The sequence below is a fragment of the Micropterus salmoides genome, unplaced genomic scaffold, assembly GCF_014851395.1.
Source record: "Micropterus salmoides isolate LMB-PRFRI ecotype aquatic unplaced genomic scaffold, ASM1485139v1 Ms_hic_scaffold_8, whole genome shotgun sequence".
In the NCBI taxonomy this organism is placed as follows: Eukaryota; Metazoa; Chordata; class Actinopteri; order Centrarchiformes; family Centrarchidae; genus Micropterus; species Micropterus salmoides.
Window position 1 is genome coordinate 27,823,961 of NW_024044570.1, and position 21,158 is coordinate 27,845,118.

Here is a 21,158-nt window from a genome sequence, read left to right on the forward strand (position 1 = left end):
GTAATGTGTTTTATCATATAGCTGATTATGTCTTCTTTTCCCCAGAGTACACCATCATGGCAGAGTCTCTAGAACGGTGTTTCAGCAGGGCCTTATTAAAACACTTCCCATCAGAGGATGGCGACACAGATGAGGAATTCCACATCAATGCTGAAGACAAGGAGCGCAAGGACAAAAAGCGCAATCGTGGCAGTAAATATTTGGGACCTGAAAGTCTGATCAAGGCCACTGAGCAAGTCCAACGTAAGCGAAACTCTCAGGGGGGCAAGGGCAGTACACTCTCGGAGCATGAAGACCACAAGCCAACACGACCACCTCTCCCCCATCACTGGGCCAATGGCCCCCCTCACCTCTACAGCCTGCCTCCAAGCCAGCAGCACATCCATGAAGGAGACATCAGGGGCATGTACCACCCAGGGCAACAGGTATCCACAGGATAATGCTCGTCTTGTCTTCCTCTACATTTCTAAAAACCTATTTACTTAATTTGTTACTTATTTCTCGCAATATTTTAACTAGTTAAATGAACACCTTAATCTGGGTTTTTTTCTCTTGATTTCTGTCTGAAATGTAGGAGAAAAACTTACTTAAAACTTATTACTCTATTTTCACAACAGCTCCACCGTCCCCCCGTACCTCTTGGTCCTCATGGTCCACACATGTACGCCCAAAGAATGGCCATGGATCCCCGCTTTGCTTACCCAGCTCACATTCCCAGGCATGGAGACCCTAGTTTCAACCGCTTGCCCCACAACTTTAACATGCAGGTAGACGGACCCACTTACACCTTTCTAAATGTAATTATATCAATGTTTAATTTACAGTTTTTACCAAAAGGTCCCACCTTATTGTGTGTGTGTGTGTGTGTGTGGGGTCTACTAATATTTGGCCTGTTAAATTTGTATCTTGATGCTGGTAAAACAGACTGATGTATGGGTATACTGATCAAAATCCCTAAATTGTTTTTCTTTTTTCCCAGCATCGCATGGTTGAACAACATCACATGGGTCCTAGGTATCAAATGGGCCCAGATCCTAACCACCAGCAGCCTCCACACCAGCAGCAGCACCCCTACATGGGCCCGACTCATGGCCCGTCTCTGGGCCCACGTCCCATGGCTCTCCAACCTGGACCTCCTCCTGAAGCCAGTATGTACCCATCCCACCACCGTCCAGAGGGCCAAAACATGCACCCCATGGTCAACAGATTCTCAGGGCCGGAAGGACCACATCAGCACAACTACCCAGGCTTGAGGCCTCCTGGTATGGGCCTATCCAACATGTGGACTGGCATGAATCACCAGGAGAGACCCAGTGGGATGCGCATGCAAGATCCCAACATGGTGAACCAGCGCACTTTTAGTTATGGTGGAGTCCCCCCTCCAGTGGGGCATAAACCATGGCCAGAAGCTGCTGGATACCCCCAACCTCCTCCCAATGCCCAGTATCAAATGTCTACAGCGGTCAGCTCCCCGGGGTCCATGTCCTCACGTCCTCCTGTTCCCCACCCAGACTCTTCTGGCAGGACACGCGTGGCTTCCATGCTGCAAAGCCCAGAGATGCTGGCCCTGCAGCAGCTGTCAGCCTCTTCTGGACCCCCTGCTGGTGCCCCTCATCAGCACATGGGCAACTTTCAGCAGCCTGGGCCCCCATCAGGAATTGGCAGCATCCCAGCTCACCCCTCTCAGCAGCCTCCCCCTGCCCCTGAGGTTCAGCTGCTGCGTCCTTCTAGAGACAATGGGCCAGACAGCCAGCCTTCCCAACAGACAGACATGCAGCCCAAAGGTAGCCCTGACCTTCTCTCTCAGTATTTCACCAGCTGTTTGTATTCTGCATGAAGGAACCCAAGCACAGTTTAACCTTTCTCTACAGAAATGTTCTTTCTAGACTGTCGTGTCTCAATTCGTCAACCACCACAGCCTCCATCCTTGCCCTTCCTCTGTGGCAAGTGCCTTTTGCAATTTGATTTTAATTATTTTTCAAAGTAATTGGCAAATTGAATATTCATCAGTTTAGTGAAATGTCTCGCTGGTTGCTTTAAGGGGGACAAAAGAGATGTCGTCATGTCATCACTTAAGTCTCATTAGCAAGAGTACAAATGTGAGTATTCTCACTTTAAATGAATGGAACAGGACATAGGTAATTTTTTAAATTTTGCTAGTTTTGTATTGGTTTGGATAAATAGTATGAAATTACACAAACAGTGGTTGTTGCTTTGTCTATTTGACTTTTTTTTATATTCTTCACCATAATACAGATGTAAGTACTCACAACTGTGTGTGTCTGTTCTTGTAATAATAATTAATATTCAATGCCAACCTCCCTCACATTAGTCTTTTAATGCTAACTTCCTTTCTGTGTGTTAACAGACTCAACATCAGAGAAAAAGATGGCTGCCAACATTTCTGATGACACTGTTCCAATTAATGAAGAGCACCCGTCCATCCCTAGCCCCACAGGACACTGCACTGGGCCAGCAGAGGAAACGCAAAGCCCCCCAGCCCCTAACTTAGGCAGATCACAGGAGAATCCGTCCGGGCAAGAGATCCCAGGGAGTTCAACAGAGAGCCACATGCAGGAGACAGATGGCCAGAGACAATCTAGCAGCCAATGTCCCATTCAACACATTAGTGCTACTACTGTTTCCACCCATCTCAACACAAGTAACAACAGTTCCACCAATCCCACTCCACCCAACCACCCTCAGCATGCACAGAACAGTCCACAGCAAAAAGCTCAGAGCCCCACACTTCTTCACCACAATGTACCACCACTGCATGTTGCAGCATCTCCAAATCCCACCCAGCAAATGTCAGAGAACAATGTGCCACGCATGCAGAATGCACATCAGAAAAGTGAACCCCATCAGAACATCCAAAAGCAGCTGCAACCTCAGGCAGCCCGGAATACACCTCCTCAATGCCGCCCTCAGGGCTCTCCCCAGCAGATGACCCAGAACACACAGCAACACAATTCTCTGCTACCTCCTCATCATGTCCCCCAAAACATCTCTCCACAACGTCTTATGCAGAACAGCTCCATGCATGGGATGCCACAGAGTGCCACACAAGGAGTCCAGTCTGGACCCCCTCAGCCAGCCCCTCTCACCTCTTTGCCACCGAGTCATCCTGCCCCACTATTACCCTCCCAGCCTAGCCCAGCAGACCGTGGAGATCAAAGACCTAGTGAGCCTACAAGTAGACCGGACACAGAAGGCACTGCCGTTCCTCCACAGCACACCATGATGAAATCTGGGACTCCAAATGGTATTTATAAACACCAGGCCTTCAGCCCCACACACCATCAAACCCAGTTGGTGGGTAATAACCAAGGTATGCAGGTTCAGAGAGGGCCAGCACCTTCCCTTAATCCAGCCATGCCTCCTCACTCCCAAGGCCAGGCAAATGGAGCCATGGGTCCATATGGCATGGGGAACCATCCACATCCACACTACAGCCAGACAAACATGACCAGGCCCATGCCACCGTCTGCTCACCACCCTTATCAAAACCAGGCCATTGACCCGCTCCACAGTCCTGCTCACCACCCCACCTACCACCAGCAGGGAGGGACTGCCTACTCCTATCACATGCCAGGCCAACAGCACCCTCAGGCCCACCCCAACATGTACCCACCTCATCAGTACCAGCAACAACACTACTACCCCCAACTCCATCCCCAAGCTCAGGGCAATAACCAGGCCAGCAGTAGAGGGGGTTATCCTCCAGAGGAGTGGAATCATTCCCATTATCAGCCTCGCCAACCGATGCCACCCACTGCCTACCTACCTGTAGCTAGTGCCAGAAGCAATGGTCATTTGAAGGAGAGCAGTGTGTCGCCACTGGGCTCTGAGGGCTCCAGTGGTGCTAGTTTGGTGTCCCCTGGCCCTGTGCCTGAAGTAGGGCCACATCCTGGAGGCCCAGAGGAGGGGAGGTGTGAAAGCAGGGAGCAGGCCGGTGGAGGCAGCAGCAGTGGTGGCAGCCCAGCAAAGCAGGCTCGTACAGAGAGCTCAGAGCGCCCTGAAAGCCCTAAAGAAATCCTGGACCTCGACAGCCATAATGCCGCTGCCCGCCGCCGTAGCACCCAGCCACCTCAACGACAACACCCTCCTGCCTCTGCCGCACACATGGTGTCTGGCTTCATGTATGACCCTCGTGCCGTGCACCCAGGAATGCAGCAAGGCGGCGTTCCCCCACCCCACATGATGTCTCAGGTCCGTGAAGATGGCAACAGAGCCCCTTTCCCTGGCCAGCCATACCCAGATCCAGGACACTATGCTGCCCAAAGACCTCACCCACACCTGATGGAGGCTCTGCAGCGGCCCCAGCAGCTACCCTACTCCCCGGGCCAGACACGCATGGCGATGTACAGACACCCCCGGCCTGCGGGGTACTTCCAGGGCATGATGATTCAGCAGAGAGGCCTGGTACCAGAACGCTTCATACACCCAGGGTAAAATGATTAATTCAGTTTTGTGTAATTTATAGTCGGGTCAGATTTTTTCAGTTTATTAGCTGTATACTTTTTATACACTTACCCATAAATCCAACTAGTATTTATTTCTTTGAATATAAAGGGACATTGTATTGAAAGATTGGCTTGCAGTAACCTCCAAACAGAAGTCCAATGTCAAAGTGTCCAAAAAGGCTAGCCGCACGTGTCAGACTTTTTGCACTGCCTCATTCATGGACACCACCTAATACACTGTGACCTGCAGTGTCGTGTGTGTAAGTTTCTTCTTCAACCCATGCAGTGCTGATATGATGTATTGTCGAGTTGATTGACAGGAGCACAATCAACAGCAATTTTGATACCTAATGACCAATGTATCGCCTGAATCTAATGTAATTTTAAGTCGACACTGATCCGTAGCCATGCCAACATGCTGGTTTAGCCAGGACTTTAAGTGCGGAGCAGCACAAAGTAAAAACAAGCTACTTACTTTTACTCTTGTGGTTGCCATTGTTGTAACTCCTCCTTGGTTCCAGCACTCAGCTTGATAGTTCTTGACAAGTTTGACAATGGCATTAGTCCCATCAGTGGCACTGATTGGCTAATTGCAGCGCAAATGGGATCATTTTCGTTTTTAACCCAGAAACCGCCGTTTCATGTCACGATGCCAGATCAGAATCGGTCAACTCTGTAGAGTGGGCGTATTCAAAGATCTGCACCCAGGCAGGAGTAATCTGGCATTTCTTATCAAGTTTTCACAACTTCAGCCTTTATGAAGCTCCTTGACGCTAAAGGTGACCCGAGTGTCAACAACATACATTGTTTTGTTTTGTGGTCATAGGCAACAGATGATGGCTGCTCCCGGCGGCCCTAGCAGTAAACAAGAAGTGTGACAAGTACCATATCAGAGTGAGTAAAAGTAACTTTTTAGACAACACTAAATGTTAAGATGTTGTTTCACAGAAGCTGCCTATTTCATCATCCTTCTGTATGTATTTCCTTACAGTGCTATAATTATCTATTCCTAAGAAAATGAACATGCAGGTCCCTCTGAAGGGACCAACATACAGTAATGATGGCACAACGCAGTCAAGCTGCATTTGTGTTGTGTGTGTTAGTCCTGAATGTGCTTAAATTGTAGATGTTTAACTAATTCTTCTTCTCCTTTCAGGCATGTTATTGTCAAAGAACATCTGGACAAAGCAGTGAGCCAAACGGAAGAATATGTGGGCATCCTGACTGGGCTGACAGAGACTGTCGAGGGGACACTTTGCTCCAAATACATTCCTTACTGATTTTCTTACACTGGACAAAAAACTTTTGGCTTTATTTAGCCCACCACTGGACTTGAAGATCCAACCAGGCAGCTGGTATTACTAAGATGATGATAATGTGAAATGTTATTGAGCCCTGGAGAAATATTCTCTTTTAGCACAGGGTCAGTTGCAGAACAGCTCTGATGGACTGGTTGGGATTCTCTGACTTGCTCAAGGACACTTCACCAGAATGGTTGCTGCCCCAAAATGAACGTTTGAACGAGGATCTTACAGCAGAAGGGCAGCCTTTTTGACCACTAGGCCAACCTGCCAAACACAAGGAACACTGGACAGCCCTCCCCTCTTTGAACTATTGAAATATGAATGGATTAAAGGTGTAATTGAACACAGCCTGCCTATCTTGTCCGTTATCAGTAGAGCTTGATGGAGCTGTTAATCTACTGCCTGAGGAGGACTGTGATGGACTCAGAGTGGGACTGTTGTTTTTACTGCTATTTTCAACCATATCTTTAATCTCAGGTGTTGAAATGGAGGTACTATGAGTCTGTCACCCTAACCCAGTCAACTCACAGGCCCCTTGCAATTGCCTTGGTTTCCTTTTGTGAATGTATGAGTGAATGTGTAGATGATGAGGTGTGTACAGCAGATTAGCTGCATGTGAAATGACATGAAAACTGATCATTTGTCTGAAGCATCCTGAAAAACGCCCAGTTACTGTCCATTTCCACCCCAAATCTTAACAGTGTTTCTCTAGTTCTGGAGGAAACACACAGTATATGCATCTTTCAAAGCGGCCTTCATTAAGAATGTCTTTGACCTGCAGAGAGTGATCGGCAAAGACGGCTCATTTTGTAACCTGTACCTAACTCTCTGTTATGCACTATGGATTTTTGTTAGTCTAGACATCCTGGATGTGAGTGGTCTTGTCTGTTTTGTATTTTTTAGTCAAACGCATATATGTATGAAACTTATATCCTTACCTCTTGTCCCAGATGATGGAATTCTAAAATTCTTATACGGTGACATGTCCTTTGAGCTGGTATATGCACATACACAGAACAAACATCCTGCTGTTGTTTTTTTAACATGTGTTAATATGTTGCATTCCACTTACGAGTTTGTAGCTTTAGTTCTTTGTTCTTTCACAGCTCTGTCCTTTTTGCATAGTTGCTTCTTTGAGTGCGTCCTCTCTTCCACATGTCAATACTAAAGGTTTCCTCAGGGTGTACAGTTTCTATATACGGGTATTTTATTTTGCGTTGTTTGAAGGTGGAGCAGCTTAAAGAAAATGGGGCTGTGGCAAGTTGGCCCACCTCATGTGAAGAACTTAACTTTTTTAAGGGTCTGTATTCATTGTCCTTAATATTTTGCTTAGCACACTGCCAACCTATTGGACAAAACCGTGTCCTTTTTAAGTTGATGGAAGTGAGATTGATCAAAATTTGAGTTACTCTACATTCTGTTGATCTGATGCCAGACCGTTTGTCATCACAATTAAGATCACAATCTACCTCATCTAGCCATTAAGTGGTATCTACAGAGTCGCTCCACTTCCTCTCCTGCTCTGCCAGACTCCTGGTGGTCAACATTTTATGACCAAGTGATGATTTTAGCACCCCTTTTAGTTTTTTAGGCTTACAGAACTGATATTATAATGGCCTTAAAATACCTTACCTTGGGAGAAAATCATATTTATCAGGTTGCTGTGTCAAATGATGCTGCTGACCGACCAACCGACTCAACAAGATGCGGACATGTGACAGTGACAGAAGTCCTGTAAAGGAAGCAAATCTATGAAAGTGTACAATATGTTTTTAAATGGGACAGCACTTTCATTCTCAGTTTGTTTTTTTTGTTTTTTTAATGTCATCTTTTGAGTATGATGGACAATATTACATCAGATGTCTGTAAGTTGGTCTTTTTAGTTGTACAGATCGCATGCCTTCCTGCCTACAGCTTGTTTAAACTAGACAGAGTAGGCAGTATTCCAGCCTAGGGTCTGTAATAGATGGCATAGACTTTGGCAGAATTAATGTTCCTTAGTAATAGGTATCTAAGGCATTGTAAGGGAATATTTGAGAAAAGATGATGGAATAGGTAAGTGCTAGAAGCTGTGAGACAATTTTGTAAATGTGTCACACAAGACTCGTCATGGATAACTTGCTATTTTGTCTAAATAGAGAATTGTCTCAATATTTAGTGGGCCTAATAGGGCCACTTTGGAGGTAGTCTGTTCACTCGCGCTGTCTAATGTATGAAGGACAGTTTTTATTTTAAAGGTTGTGATACTGTGTTATGGTGTACAGATGTGTGTGTGTGTGTGTGTGCGCGCGTGCGTGTGTGCGTGTTTTTCTGGGGTGTAGAATTGGCACCAGACGATCGGAAGTGTGCATCCAACTTTCACTTTTACTCTGCTGTCATCTCTCTGCACTAGTGAAAACCATTTAGATGTAAATGTGAATCATATTTATTTGCTCTTTTAAGACATTTTTGTAAATTTTTGGACTTGTTTTAATATAAATGTGGTGTATGTTTCTTTTTTTCTCGATGTCATTTTTGTTGTTTTTAAGCAGTTGTCTTTTACCTCAGTAGCATGGTGGCATTGGGAAAAAAAAAAAAAGAAGAAAAAAAAAGACCTGTACGTTTAATTTTTAAGTGACATTTACAAGTTCTTATCTGACTGACATAGATTATTTTGGAAATGGAATGGAGTATTTTCTATACTGTACATTTCTTAGAAATAAATAACTTTCTCGAACTAGAATTAGTTTTATCATCTATTTTTTTTCTAGGTTTTTTTTTAATCTACCTTTCATTACTAGATCAAATCATTATAACAATAGATCTGTGGATTTTTCTTCCGTTTGATTGTCACTCTTTATTTAACACTGCTGTGAATTAATAGACAAGGACGTGCCTTTGCTTAGAATTGAAGCATGTATCTATTCATTGAAGAGACTGAAAAGCCAAAAGTAATGCAAACAGACAGAACAAGAGAGCCAATAAAAGACTGTGCATTAATCAATTGGAGCGCCTCACACCATCGCCTTCAATTAGTGCTCACCCTCTTGATGAACACCCTCCACAGATTGTATGCTGCTTCATTTGACCCTTCTCATGTCTACAGGAGTCGGTGATGTGATGTGACGTCAGTGTGAGAGGAAGCAACGAGGCTCCTTGGGCTTCCTTCAAAGGGCTCCTTGTAAGCTTACAAGTAATACATTCTTTTGTTCAGGCCTAATGAGGATAAACTTGGCAGTGGGAAATGCAGATGAGGCATGTAATTAAGGCACTTTAATTGAGTCTAAGTAAGCCAGTTGTATAACTAAATTTTGAAAGTGGGAAAACAAGATGATGTATCGGTAAATAAACAGCTTAAAAGTAAAAAGCATGTACTAATAAAAACATTAAATGTTTTTTTGAAGCTTTTATTTCATGTCCCTTACCTGTAAGAATCTTACCTGTGTGGAGGAAGGATAATGACAAAATGTTTATATTTTATAAAGAATAATAAAGTAAAATAAAATCAAACCAAAAAGAAACTTTTTTAGTTTCCATGTATGGGAAATGTTTATCGGAAGGTTTCATTTTCATACTCGTCCAAGTGTTCATTCCTTCTACCAAATGAAAACCACTGACTGAACACTGAATTGTTTCATCTAAAAATATTCCATTTAAAAAAAAAAAATGAATTATTTTATTATTTTTCAGACCTAACATTTACAAGTACGGATATTTATATATATTTTACTGTTGGTGGGGACAGTACAGACATCTCACAGGGGAGAAATAAAGTTGCTGAGGGTTTGAAAAAGGTAGGCAGCGGACCAAACCACTGTGAGACATGTAAGAGGGGGGGACATGAGCTTCTTAAAAAAAACAAACCGTTAACCATTTGTGTCTAAATACACTGACTAGATGCTGATGAATTGTTTTCAAAACTATTGCTAGGAACAATTTAGTAGTTGCTGGATGATGGTAGGGACATATGTCTACTAAATTCTACTAGAAAGAAAGAATGTAACTCACCACTATGAAATAAGGTTAATAAGTAATAATTGAATTGGGCTCAAAAATTAATATTGGCAAATTAACAAATAATGATATACTTATAAGATATAGCTTGTATAGGCTACAATATCATACTTGACATAAGCATTTAATAATTTGGTTTAATATTTGTCCTTTCATGAACAGATCGTTGAATAGGAATCACAGTTTTCCTGTTTAAAACAACACATTGTGTTTAGAAAGAAATATATAAACTGAGACTGGATGAAAACACACGTGTTCTGTTGTTCACCTAGACAGGAATGAGAACCTGTAGAGTATGTGGAGTACAGAGACTATCAGCGTACGTGAGGGTTTTTCTTTTGTTTCTCTTTTCATCCCAGATTTAGGGGCATATACTAAACTGTATAATTGTTACATTTTATTTTAAAAATAAACAATTTTAATTGTTTTATTGGGAAAAATAACAACTGAGAAGAGCAAACAGCTCTGTTTAATTCTGAACAGCCTCTGTCATGCTGCTGCTGCTGCTGCACTTTCTCCTTCCCTCCATCTGCTGTTGTGCTCCTCTACAGGAGAGAGTAAGAGAGACCTTCTGTATGGCTGCTTTATATTAGGACGGCAGGATTATCATGTAGGCCTAGCCAAATTCTTGACTTAATAATTATAATATACAAATATATAAATAGTCTTGGACATAAAATCACCTACTGGCTATCCAGTTCAGGCAGTGTCACTTCACTTTGTATCAAAGAGCCTCATCTTTCTGTGACCGGATGAAGACATGTATTTGTCCTGTTTTACACCTCATGGATAATTCTTTATCTTAATAATATCTTGTTAAACGTGTGCATGTCTCAAAAAGAACAATGCTTAATTAACATTATTTTGTCAATAAATGTATTATGCATGATGCCACAAATCTATTTTCCATTTGCATGTTTGTTTGTTTGTTTAAAAAGCTCAGGATTTTTATGGTTTGCATAATATGATGAACATGTAGCCTAATTGTGATGCAAAGTGCACCATAAAAACAAAACAACCGGCATGGTCCAACATAGAGAAATTGGATATGTATTCCCTAATATCTCTTATTTGTCTTATTGCTATTTGCAATCAAATGGTTATCTGGGCTAGCAGGACGGGGGCGGGACGGGACCTTCTTATATACATAGGCGGGACTCACAAGTATTCTGAGAGGTTTGCCTGGCAGGCCTATCGCAGGGAAAAAACACCCATTGAATTGACGGGGACCCTCATATTAGCATTAGCGCTGTTTATTTGGTAGCTTCTTTATTCTCTTGACAGTGCCTTAACACAGTAAGCAAGCAATTTCACAAACCATTTACAACTCAACGTTACTTCCAGCATGTTTCTGCACCAGTTTTCGCCGTGGTCCGTTTTCAAAGTGACTCTCAACTGGACTGTTTACAAAATCGTCGTCAATTGTCGAGGCACCAGCTAAGCTAGCATCGCAAGATAAGAGTATAATTTACACAGCTAAGATTAAAGTATGGTAACCTTACTTTTACTGGTTTGCGCGTCAGTGTCTGTTTATCATGTTAAAACCAAAATAAGTCAAAAAAGGGCTTTTCTGAAATGAATACAGTAATTAATTGTTCGTTCACCTCCTCTTTGTGTCACGAGTCATTAACTTGCAACGCTACTTAACGTTAACAATGCTGTTCTTTTCACTTGGTAGTTAACATGTCTGATGTTAACACATCTAATGTTTGAGGTTGAAGGTTTTATATTTATTTTTATCACAGCTAGTGTAGTTTATGGTCTGTTTCAACCCCTGTTCTCTCTCAAAGCCAGCTCCTCGCTCTGGACCATGGCAGCCGTGCTACAGCGCCCCCACGCGGCTGTGGCCTGTCTGCTCTTGCACTACTTGACCTGTGGCCTGTCCATACCAGACCCCAGGCAGAGAGAAGCCCTTATACAGCTGGAGTCCTCCATGCAGACCGGTGGGCAGACGGTGTTGACTGATGCTGAGCAGCGGCTGGACGCTCTTCTGTTTAAAATGAAGCAGGAGGAGGTAGTGAGAGCAGACTTTCCTCCCGCCATGCACTTCTTCAAGGCCAGGCCCCTTATCAGGACCAGTCCCATCTTCGGCCTGCTCCAGAAGATGCCTAAAGGTTACTTTATAGACTTTAAACTCTAGTTTATACACATCAGTCAGCGTTATTTGGCAGTGAGCTGTTTGTTATAACTGGTCGCTTTTTGAAGTGCAGATGAAAACCTATGGCCTTTACGTTTTAGCAGCCATAGATATGTATAATATAGATATAATAACACAGCTGGACTTGATTTTAACACAATAACCTGTTCATGAAAATTCTCGGCATCACCTACAAAAATAATGATAATCTGTCTAGATTTGGTGGCTTATTTATCAATCAAAAATCCATTTTTTTAAAATGAAAGAATACTCCTAGTAATAAATCGATATGTTGATTGTCAAAAAATAATCATCAACTGTTTTAATAATGAATTAATCCCTAGCTATATCTAATGCTATGACCAGCTAATATCTGATTAGCTAATCATTGAAAACTGATCATCATTGGGTTGGGTACTGTTGGTCAAACAAAAAAGACATTTGAAGATGTCACCTTGGACGCTGGGGTGTACGTTTTTTACTATTGCTTGACGTTTTATAGGCTAAACAATGAGTCAGTTAATTGAGCCAGTTCCTGGCAGATTAAGAAACAAATCATTAGATGCAGCCCTAATCGTGGTTGTGCAGAGGACAGTCATGCTGGTGCAGGTTTCCCCCTTCATGATGTTCTCAAAAGATGCTGGAAAATCACAACATTTGGATTTCTCTTTACAGGGAATCATTTTAATGAACACAGAATGAGATTTGTATAAAGTATCCCAGTTCTTTATTTCTGTCTAATTCTGAAACGTGCTGTTTCAGCGGGAGCTCTCCACGTCCACGACTTCTCCATGGTAGATGTGGAGTGGCTCGTGAGGAATGTGACATATCGGCCCCACTGCTACATGTGCTTCACTGACAACCAGTCCATCAGATTCATCTTCTCGTCCCGATGGCCGAAAGGTCTGCCACATTGCTCTTCCTGGGTCCTGCTGGAAAACCTCAGGGCCAAGATGGTCAACACCACAGATCTGGACAACAGGTGACTTGCCTTCAAATGCAGTTTATGGAGTAAATATTTTACTCAAAGAGTATCGTAGAGTGGTAAATAACTGGGCTCCTAATAAAACACTGAAGTATAGGAAGTTCTGTGCATGTTCTCCTATGTTTGTCTTCTGCCCACGTCATAACAGCATAAGCTATTGTACTGTGAAATGTACATGGCACATGGCATTACCAGTGTTTTCTTTAAAGTTTGTGCCAATGACTTCTAACTTAAAGTAAGCAGTTAGAGATATCAGAGAGTGGATTTTATTTACCTTTATGGAGAAGTCATTTCCTGCTACAGAGACCTTCATAACATTTATCGCTTTTGTTCTATCCATACCTTGTTGCCAGAATTTAGTGGCTTTCGGTCAGTTCACTCTGCTTCTACTGTCAGTTTCCACAGTGAAAAGTGGAAGCATCTAATAGGAAATAATGTTTTAATGACTCCAAAAATACTTATATATTATAATAGTTTTACCAATTTGGAGGTAGGTTGATCATAAAATACCGTTACTTTCTTACAGGGAGAGTAAGTGATTTTGCGGAAGGATTGTTGACACAGTATTTGAACTCACCAGCCAAACAAATACACCCCTCCCTTCAGTGCTCTCCCAGAAGGAAGGATTGTTGATACAGTATTTGAACTCACCAGCCAAACAAATACACCCCTCCCTTCAGTGCTCTCCCAGAAGCTCCGCCCCCCAGATTTCAAATCCCTGAGGTTTCTTCCTTGTTGAAACGCCTTCGCAACTTACCTAGTCATACAACTTACTTCTCTGTTTATACTCTTCAGACCTTTTCCTCTTTGGCTGTTTCTCGGCCATCTCCCCTTCTTCACTGTGCCTGGAGCCTAGCGTATACAACTCTCTCTCCCACTGCCCCCCTCCCACCATCACTCCACGAGCACTAATGCCACCTGTTGCTGGTTGGCTGGAACAATGTTGTGTGGCAAGGTCCACATCACTTTCTTTGTTTTCTATTTACACAGCCATGGCTGTGTAGGAAAAGCAGATTTTTTAATAACACACACAAAACAGAGCTAGCAGACCATGAGGAAATATTTGCTGAATTTAACAGTGTTAGATTACAATCGCTTACTGTCCATTTTAAAGTGATGTGCTGTATTTCCTTTTGAATCAAGATGTTGGGGCAGGACATCAAAAAGAGGGCTCTTTAAATCTTAAGTGGGCTATTAATTATGAAGAGAAGGGCAGTTTGATTTGAAGGTTAGATTGTTAAAAAAGTTCTTAATTACTTTATTGGTTGTACTTGGTGTAATAGGTTAAACCCACAAATGCAGCGTGAGTTCACCACTGCAGATGCGCTGTTTTTGAAGAAAGTAGCGGTTTTCCAGAATATTCAAGGTCTTCTACACAGAAATCTTGAGAAATAGACGTTGTCGAAAGTGATAAACGGACCCACACTGACACAGATAATCTGATCACAACTATGTCTTCATATTTACACTCTCAGCATCATGGGCAACCTGACGCTGTTCACGGATCAGGATCCAGAAACGGTGTACCCCAGTCAGGATGTGGTATGGGATAGGTTTGAACAGGCCTTCCTTGCAGTATGGGGTCTGGTCACATACGCTCCTGTGTTCAGAGACTATTTCTACCAAGGCCTGACCCAGTTCTACATGGACAACGTCATGTATCTGGAACTGCGGGCTTTACTCCCAGAGGTACACTCACGTCATGCCTGGAGTGTTCATTCACTTGTCTGTTCATTTATCATTATTATTCATTTGTTGTTGTTTTTTTTGTGTGTGGGGGGGGACTCAGATATACGAGTTGGACGGCAGCACTCATGGCACAGCCTGGACTCTAAAGACCTACCAAGAGGTCACCAGACAGTTCACAGCAGAGCACCCAGACTTCTTTGGAACAAGAATCATCTTCACAGTCCATAGGTGAGCACCCTCGCAATGGATTTTTACTTATTAGTAGGAAATGCTTACTGCTTATTGGCTAGAAGACATGAGAGGTTGTTGTGTATATACATTGATCACACTTCAACATTACATGTTTCAGGGGAGTAAATACGTCCACGATGACCGGAGCTGTGGAGGAGGCTATGAAGCTACACAGGAACTTCCCAGATATCATGGCTGGTTTTGACCTGGTGAGCGACAACAGCAGTTACTGTATGAATGGAGCTGAGCACCAGTAGACGTGACAGGGGGAACCATTCGTTCATTCCGATTTTTTTTTTTTTCTTTTACTTAAAATGTGCAGTGTAAAAATGTAAGTTTCAATAGAACTGATGTAACTGTTTTGACACAGTGAAAGAAAACATGCGTGTTTACTTTCTCTCTACACGTACAGGTAGGCCGCGAGGACAGAGGCAAACCCCTGTGGTACTTCAGAGATGCCTTGTCGCTGCCAGAAGAGAGAGGGGTGATGCTCCCCTTCTTCTTCCATGCGGGGGAGACTGGTGAGCTCATCAGTACCTGATGTCTAAATCCTACCTGTATGTACAGCTACAGCATCACACATTACATTCTCCTGTATATGACTCAGAGGTAAATCCATACATTCTGTAAAACAGATGACGTGTAGAGATATTCATCTTTGTCCAGATAAATGTGTGTGAAATAAGAAGCTGTCCAGATGCTCATGCCTTGCGTGCAAAATACTATAAGATTCCGAGTACAACAATAACGTGTAGTGTGTAAACTAATTTGTAAATTCTTAACACAAACAGGCTACTAAAGGAATGTTGTGGTTATTTTGGGGGGGGACCTGTTAAACCCGTTAAACCTACAGCATGTCGCCAAAGATAAATGTCAAAACATTCCTTTGTCAAAGAGTTCTTAGGGAAGGACAGGTGTTTTTAATGTTTTAACCAGTACACACATTGTAGTTTGGCGAACAAAGCAGTGCATGCCTGTTCACACTGCTGACAATGTTAAAGTGCTAAAGCAAATAAAATGTATCATGTCTGTCAGAGCATTCATTGTATGATTTTTTTCCTATTCTGCCGATTTGTCATATTCCAAATTGGTGCAAAACCAAAGAAATGAAACCAACAGTGGAATTCAGGGAGAGGAAATATCAGTCAGTTAAGAACCATCACACATTCAGTGAAAAGCATCCCAAAATAACATGCATTTTGATTTCTCTCTAATGCATGTAGATCTTGAGGGCACGGAGGTGGACCAGAACTTGTTGGATGCTCTTTTGTTTAACACTTCTCGTATTGGCCACGGATTTGCTCTGCTTCGTCACCCAGTGGCCAAAGGTCTGTCTAAGAAGAGAGGGGTGGCTGTGGAAGTGTGCCCCATCTCCAACCAGGTACACGCTCATTCAAAATACAAAATACTTGTGTTTTCCAGCTACTAGAGTGTAATACTTAAAATCCTATGAAACAACAAGGCTGTAATTGAATTGATCTTACACGTCGCACACCTTTCCTCTCGTCACTCAGGTGTTGAAGCTTGTTAATGATATGCGAAACCATCCGGCAGCTGCACTGATATCAGAGAACCACCCAGTGGTCATCAGTTCTGATGACCCTGCCATGTTCGGTGCCTCTGGACTCACTTATGACTTCTATGAAGCTTTTGTGGGTTTTGGTGGGATTAGATCGCATATAGGCTCCATCAAAGAGCTGGCCATAAACTCCATTAGGTGAGGTTCAGCGGAGATGAGATGTACAAATTAATTGTGTGTGAGTGCTCACACGCTTCAGCAGACGGCTCATGGATATTTCCCTGTCTGTTTTCCAGGTATAGTTCTTTGACTCCAAAACAACAGGAGAAAGCCCTGGCTCTGTGGAAGAGAAGTTGGGATAAGTTTGTCTCTGAAAATGCTCTTTAGAAAGAAACCAGCAGGGCAATCTTTAAATGCTTTCACGCATCCTTTGAGAAGGGGACGCCTTTAAGCATAGGTACATTATAAATGAGAGAACTGCAGATAGAACCAAGTTCTATCTGCTGTGAAAAAGTCCTTGTTTCATGTTGCCTCAAAGTGAAACAGGTCTGAGCCATGGCCCATAAAAACAGGGCGATTACTTGAACTACACATAAGAAACAGCTTCAGTCAAAAGCACATTGTAATTTCTAGTTTTATTAAGGATTTTGTATGTATTTGCACTTTAAGATTCAGGTTTACCAGTGTTTTGGAGTAAGTAACAGTTCCAGACATAGTTGTTCAATTTCTCTTTGTAGTGTGTTTGTGCTTTGTAAGAGTGTTACAGGTAGTTAGTTAAAATGGAAGAAGGCCGTAGTAGACCGCTTTATAGTCCTTACTTGAAAGTAATTTTTCAGATGTTTTGTTGTCATAAATATGTAAGAAGGCAGAGTTAACCTTTGCTCATTTAGGCATTGTGATCTATGAAAAATAAGAAACAAAAGAAAGTATGTAATTTCTGCCTTTTAAGCAATAGCCAAGATTCATATGAACAATTGTCAGCGTCATCCAGACATGTAAATGTTGTGTACTACATTAAAGGACAAGTGCTGATTCACTGTGTGGTTGAGTTTATCAAGTGTTCTTCTCATGTAGCACCAATACCAGTGCATAGCCACTGGAAGGTGCCAGTCATCAGCGCAGCGCGTCGTCCATCATCTGCTGCAGGTGTTGAATTTGGAGAAGAAGCTGTCGTCAATGCACCCTCTTTCAATGTCTGGTTTCCTTAAAATGACACCAGTTTAGAAACAGAGTGAGAACATAGTTTTTATCAAGGCATAGACCTGAATGAAAAAATCTCATTCTTAATGTTACTGACTGTTGTTTGTGTGTTTCGGCTAGTTTGACGTTGGTGCTGTCCAGGTGTCGTCTCAGCTGCTTGTTCAGTCTCGCCTGCTGCCTCTCCATTAACAGAGCTGTGCGAGCCGAGTCCAAGCGGATGCGATCGTGTTGCTGCTCTTCTTGCTTTTTCTCTAATTCCATCTTCTACAGACAAAACAGACAGACGCGGGATCAGTAAGCACCTTCCCATGGACTGCGTTGCAAATGATCAAAAAGTGCATATGTTTCATATGTGTCATTTGTTCCTGTTTTACCTTTTTCTCCTCTATTTGATATTTCTGGAACTGAATGATCTGCTGCTGGCTTTCTGGAGGGGCTCTCATATCACTGCTGGGACAAAGACCAGGCACCCCCACCACGCTCAGGGTGGGTTCAGCATCTACACCTGTCAGGAGGTGATTCATGGTATCTTCTCGATTACCCTCGTCATTACGTTCCTCTACCTGGCAGTGGCGCCGCTTTGTTTCAATCTGCCCATCCAGACCCAGAAAAAAGTTGAGTGATAGAAAGTGTCATTACTGCACCTCATAGTTGTGTTTATGTCAAACTCAATTTTAATGTCTAAAATTATTCAAAATATCTCTTGCTGCTCTTATTAAATGCCATTCAAGGTACATTCGACTATGCATCTCAGGGTGTCTTTCCAAGCTTTAATGCTCCTTTGTTGCTTTAAGGATTACATCATTACAAGTTATACAACCATGTTTTCAAAACAAGTTTTAACTACCTTTGTCTGACAGTCTAGGGGAACACCAGGATGACTTACCTTGGCCAGATTGTACTCTTTAGTGGCAATAACTGCTGCTTTTCTCTTCTCTGTGTCAAGGCTCTGAAGCTGCAGAGCTTTGTTGTCCATTTCCACTCTGCTTTGGTCATAGCGCTGCTCTGAAGAACAGCACAGAAGATGAAGTGAGCCTGTGTTTCGTGTGTGAACTTGTGCATCCAGTATGGGATCCAGACAAACTGACCTTCCACTTTTCGCTGATGCCTTTCTGCTGCTTGCTCACTCTGCTGCTGGAGGAGCCACTCTCTGAGCTGCTCCCTCTGTCTCTGCTTTCTGCTTTTACTGTCCGGGTCCTCGCCCACCAGGCCAGGGAGCATCATCTCTGCATCACCTAGGTCTGTTTTCCTACAGCGGTCTGGGTCATTCAGGTCAAATTCCCGCTGGCTCCAAGGCGGCTGGCACTGATGCCTGTAGCTGACAATGGCCTTTTCCATTGCATGCTTCTCCTTCACTTGTCTGCTATGCAGAAGGCAAGCTACTTTGCTATTGTGGAGCACATCAGCATCTAGATGGGGATCACATCACACACAGACTGAAATTTTGAATTTGGTATCATAATATGCGACATAGTGGCAATAATGGTAGGACCTCATCCAGGTGTCATTTTATGCTGTTTCTTTCAGTTGGTGATGTACTTTTTTGTTTACTTCTGTTAACTGCTATAAGCAAATTTTTTGATGCATTGTCTTAGCGCTGTTTGATAAACACAATTGAAGTCAGTTAACATTAGGGAACGACAATTAACTCACCTTGTGCGTTTTGTTTGTCTTTTTCTGCCGCTTCTCGTTCCTTCTTTTCCTTCACTTGCATGTCCAGTGCTTCCTTGTCAACCTAATACAAAAACAGCACGGTCGTGTCAGCAAAAGCCTGTTTTTAAAGCTAACTTACTGTATGCATTAGCGTCCACTGCGTCAGTTAACCGTTTGTACACTTACCCCAATCGTCCTCACTTTGTCATTAAAAATCCTTTCTTGTCTTTCAGCCTCTTTGTTGCGACGCCTCTGTAGACTTGTCCTAGCAATGCGGTCTGAGAGTAATTCCACATTATACATTTTGACAGAAAAGTTGTTACATTACCGTAAGTGTGGCGTTAAACGGAAACTGCTGAGAAACACACTGGTTGCTTGGATACCAGTGTCCCGAGCCTTCGTAGAATGTCGGTCCTTTCCGGGTTATTCCGCCCTGCCTGGCACTAAAAGGAGGTTAAATATGAAGCTTTGAATAATATAACTATTAGCAACATTTAAGAAAAGCTGCCGCTTCGAAATATTTTTACATGAACAGGTTTGTTGTACCTTGTAGCGAAATGCTGCAGTCACCTCGGATCGTCCCATTTCCCGAATTTGTTCAAGTGCTTTTAAGTGGAATTTGGAAACAAGATGGACGGTGCTACAAATTCAATTCAATTTTATTTATAGAGCGCCAAATCACAACCACAGTTATGTCATCTCCACAACACAAATATGTGTCGGAGTGTCATAGATTGTCATTGTCATCCAAACATGCTTAAACAGTTTGAAGCTTTATAAATTAAATTATAAACTGCATAGTAGGGTGACCAGACGTCCCTCCCCAAAAAATCGAGAAACCCAGCAGGGGTCGTAGTCTCTATGGTTGTAGCCAATTCAGTGGTCACAGTCTGTGGGGGAAGGCCCCTTTTTGTTGTCACACAAATTGTGGCTGTACAAAAAAGGTACAGTTTCAAGTTTTTATACAGTCTATGGTTCCAAAGTATAGTGACCATTTTAATTAAATCTCAACTAGCAATTGATACATTGAATGAAACTTTTTTTTTGAGAGAGGAAAGGATCAAAGCAACTAGATGTGTTGAGGAATTTTCTACTGTCTCAGGCTTAAGAATGAACTTGAACTAATCTGTTTATTAGGCTATGTGAACTATCCAAAGTTAATGGTATCCCTGTAGTCAGTGATAAGAATGACAAACTCTGCAATAACCTAAACTTCAGCCCTATGATTGAACAAATAGCGTTTATGAATGTTATCTATTTATTTAAAAGGGACAGAGCATATTAGTTAACGTTGTAGTGAAAATGTCAGATTTAGCCAGAAAGCTATAATTTTCATCTCTAGTACCCAGCAGGTCATGACAATACAGAGGTCCCAAAATGTGTGTGATCACCTACCATGCCGCAACCTTTCCATTGCTGATTCAGTATGTTAACAGATTTTGATGCAAGAGAGTGGTTCTGAAAAATGTCATCTTAAGTTTTATTCAAATTAGGAAATTTAGGGGTGGGTGGGGTGACAGCCATTAACGATAACAACACATTTTTAATTAGCGTTATTGGTTGCATTTGACGCAATAAGTTTTACATCCAGTCAAAGTTAGGATGTTAACAAATAAATCAGACAATGCAAAAGCAATTTATTGATATTCCAAAAGTTGTGGTCTTGACTGGTCTTGAAATAAAATCCAGAGTCCTCTATGTTCGAGTCTGAGATGAGGCCATTAAAATGTGGTCTTAAGACCAGTCTTGAGTAATACAACACTAGTTGCAGGTTATCTGTACATTGTGTCAACAGTGTTGTTACCCATTATCATCTGGCCAGATGAGATGTCCCAGAGTTAGGGTAACCTCACCATTACCTGAAACCACTAAAATATTGCTTGTACTGCAATTACTGCAAAGAAATAACTTAATTTATTATAATTCTTATATAAACACATACAAAAGCTCCAGTTCTACACAATATATGGATGACATCCAG

The 21,158-nt window shown here is 42.4% G+C and overlaps 3 protein-coding genes across 5 annotated transcripts in view; 2 read left to right on the forward strand and 1 right to left on the reverse strand.

The window, feature by feature from the left end:
* The window catches only part of LOC119893178 (cat eye syndrome critical region protein 2), a 37,569-nt gene extending 29,077 nt beyond the window's left edge, over window positions 1-8,492 (forward strand). For both annotated transcript variants that reach the window (XM_038705152.1, XM_038705153.1), the window contains exons 14-19: window positions 46-425; window positions 618-767; window positions 980-1,784; window positions 2,369-4,451; window positions 5,293-5,360; window positions 5,623-8,492. In XM_038705152.1, coding sequence (XP_038561080.1) covers window positions 46-425; window positions 618-767; window positions 980-1,784; window positions 2,369-4,451; window positions 5,293-5,344 — 3,470 coding nt within the window. In that variant the 3' untranslated portion in view covers window positions 5,345-5,360; window positions 5,623-8,492. The remainder of the gene's footprint in view (window positions 1-45; window positions 426-617; window positions 768-979; window positions 1,785-2,368; window positions 4,452-5,292; window positions 5,361-5,622) is intronic.
* A 2,438-nt stretch (window positions 8,493-10,930) lies between these two features.
* ada2a (adenosine deaminase 2a) lies at window positions 10,931-17,357 on the forward strand. Of its 2 annotated transcripts, none has more exons than XM_038706393.1 (10): window positions 10,931-11,059; window positions 11,554-11,877; window positions 12,663-12,882; window positions 14,361-14,574; window positions 14,663-14,802; window positions 14,924-15,014; window positions 15,218-15,326; window positions 16,029-16,186; window positions 16,320-16,522; window positions 16,621-17,357. In XM_038706393.1, exons 2-10 carry the CDS (start codon window positions 11,574-11,576, stop codon window positions 16,709-16,711), a joined length of 1,530 nt encoding a protein of 509 aa, XP_038562321.1. In that variant the 5' UTR covers window positions 10,931-11,059; window positions 11,554-11,573; the 3' UTR covers window positions 16,712-17,357. The 2 variants fall into 2 exon arrangements, with proteins under 2 accessions (XP_038562321.1, XP_038562322.1); XM_038706394.1 differs by having other exon boundaries at window positions 14,675-14,802; window positions 16,621-17,356.
* On the reverse strand, window positions 16,941-20,750 carry ribc2 (RIB43A domain with coiled-coils 2). The gene is made up of 7 exons (XM_038706395.1): window positions 19,364-20,750; window positions 19,178-19,259; window positions 18,613-18,933; window positions 18,411-18,529; window positions 17,899-18,114; window positions 17,622-17,788; window positions 16,941-17,527 (listed from the first exon to the last, which is right to left on the reverse strand). The coding sequence occupies exons 1-7, from the start codon at window positions 19,478-19,480 to the stop codon at window positions 17,458-17,460; spliced, it is 1,092 nt and encodes a 363-aa protein (XP_038562323.1). The 5' UTR covers window positions 19,481-20,750; the 3' UTR covers window positions 16,941-17,457.
* Between the last annotated feature and the right edge of the window lie 408 nt (window positions 20,751-21,158).

Coding starts and splice junctions, on each gene's coding strand:
- ada2a (XM_038706393.1), top strand. CDS start 11,574: ATGGCAGCCGTGCTACAGCGCCCCCACGCGGCTGTGGCCTGTCTGCTC. Junction 14,803..14,923: donor ATCATCTTCACAGTCCATAG/GTGAGCACCCTC, acceptor TACATGTTTCAG/GGGAGTAAATACGTCCACGA. Junction 16,523..16,620: donor CTGGCCATAAACTCCATTAG/GTGAGGTTCAGC, acceptor TCTGTTTTCCAG/GTATAGTTCTTTGACTCCAA.
- ribc2 (XM_038706395.1), bottom strand. CDS start 19,480: ATGTATAATGTGGAATTACTCTCAGACCGCATTGCTAGGACAAGTCTA. Junction 18,530..18,612: donor GCATCAGCGAAAAGTGGAAG/GTCAGTTTGTCT, acceptor GCTGTTCTTCAG/AGCAGCGCTATGACCAAAGC. Junction 18,115..18,410: donor AAGAGTACAATCTGGCCAAG/GTAAGTCATCCT, acceptor CTGGATGGGCAG/ATTGAAACAAAGCGGCGCCA.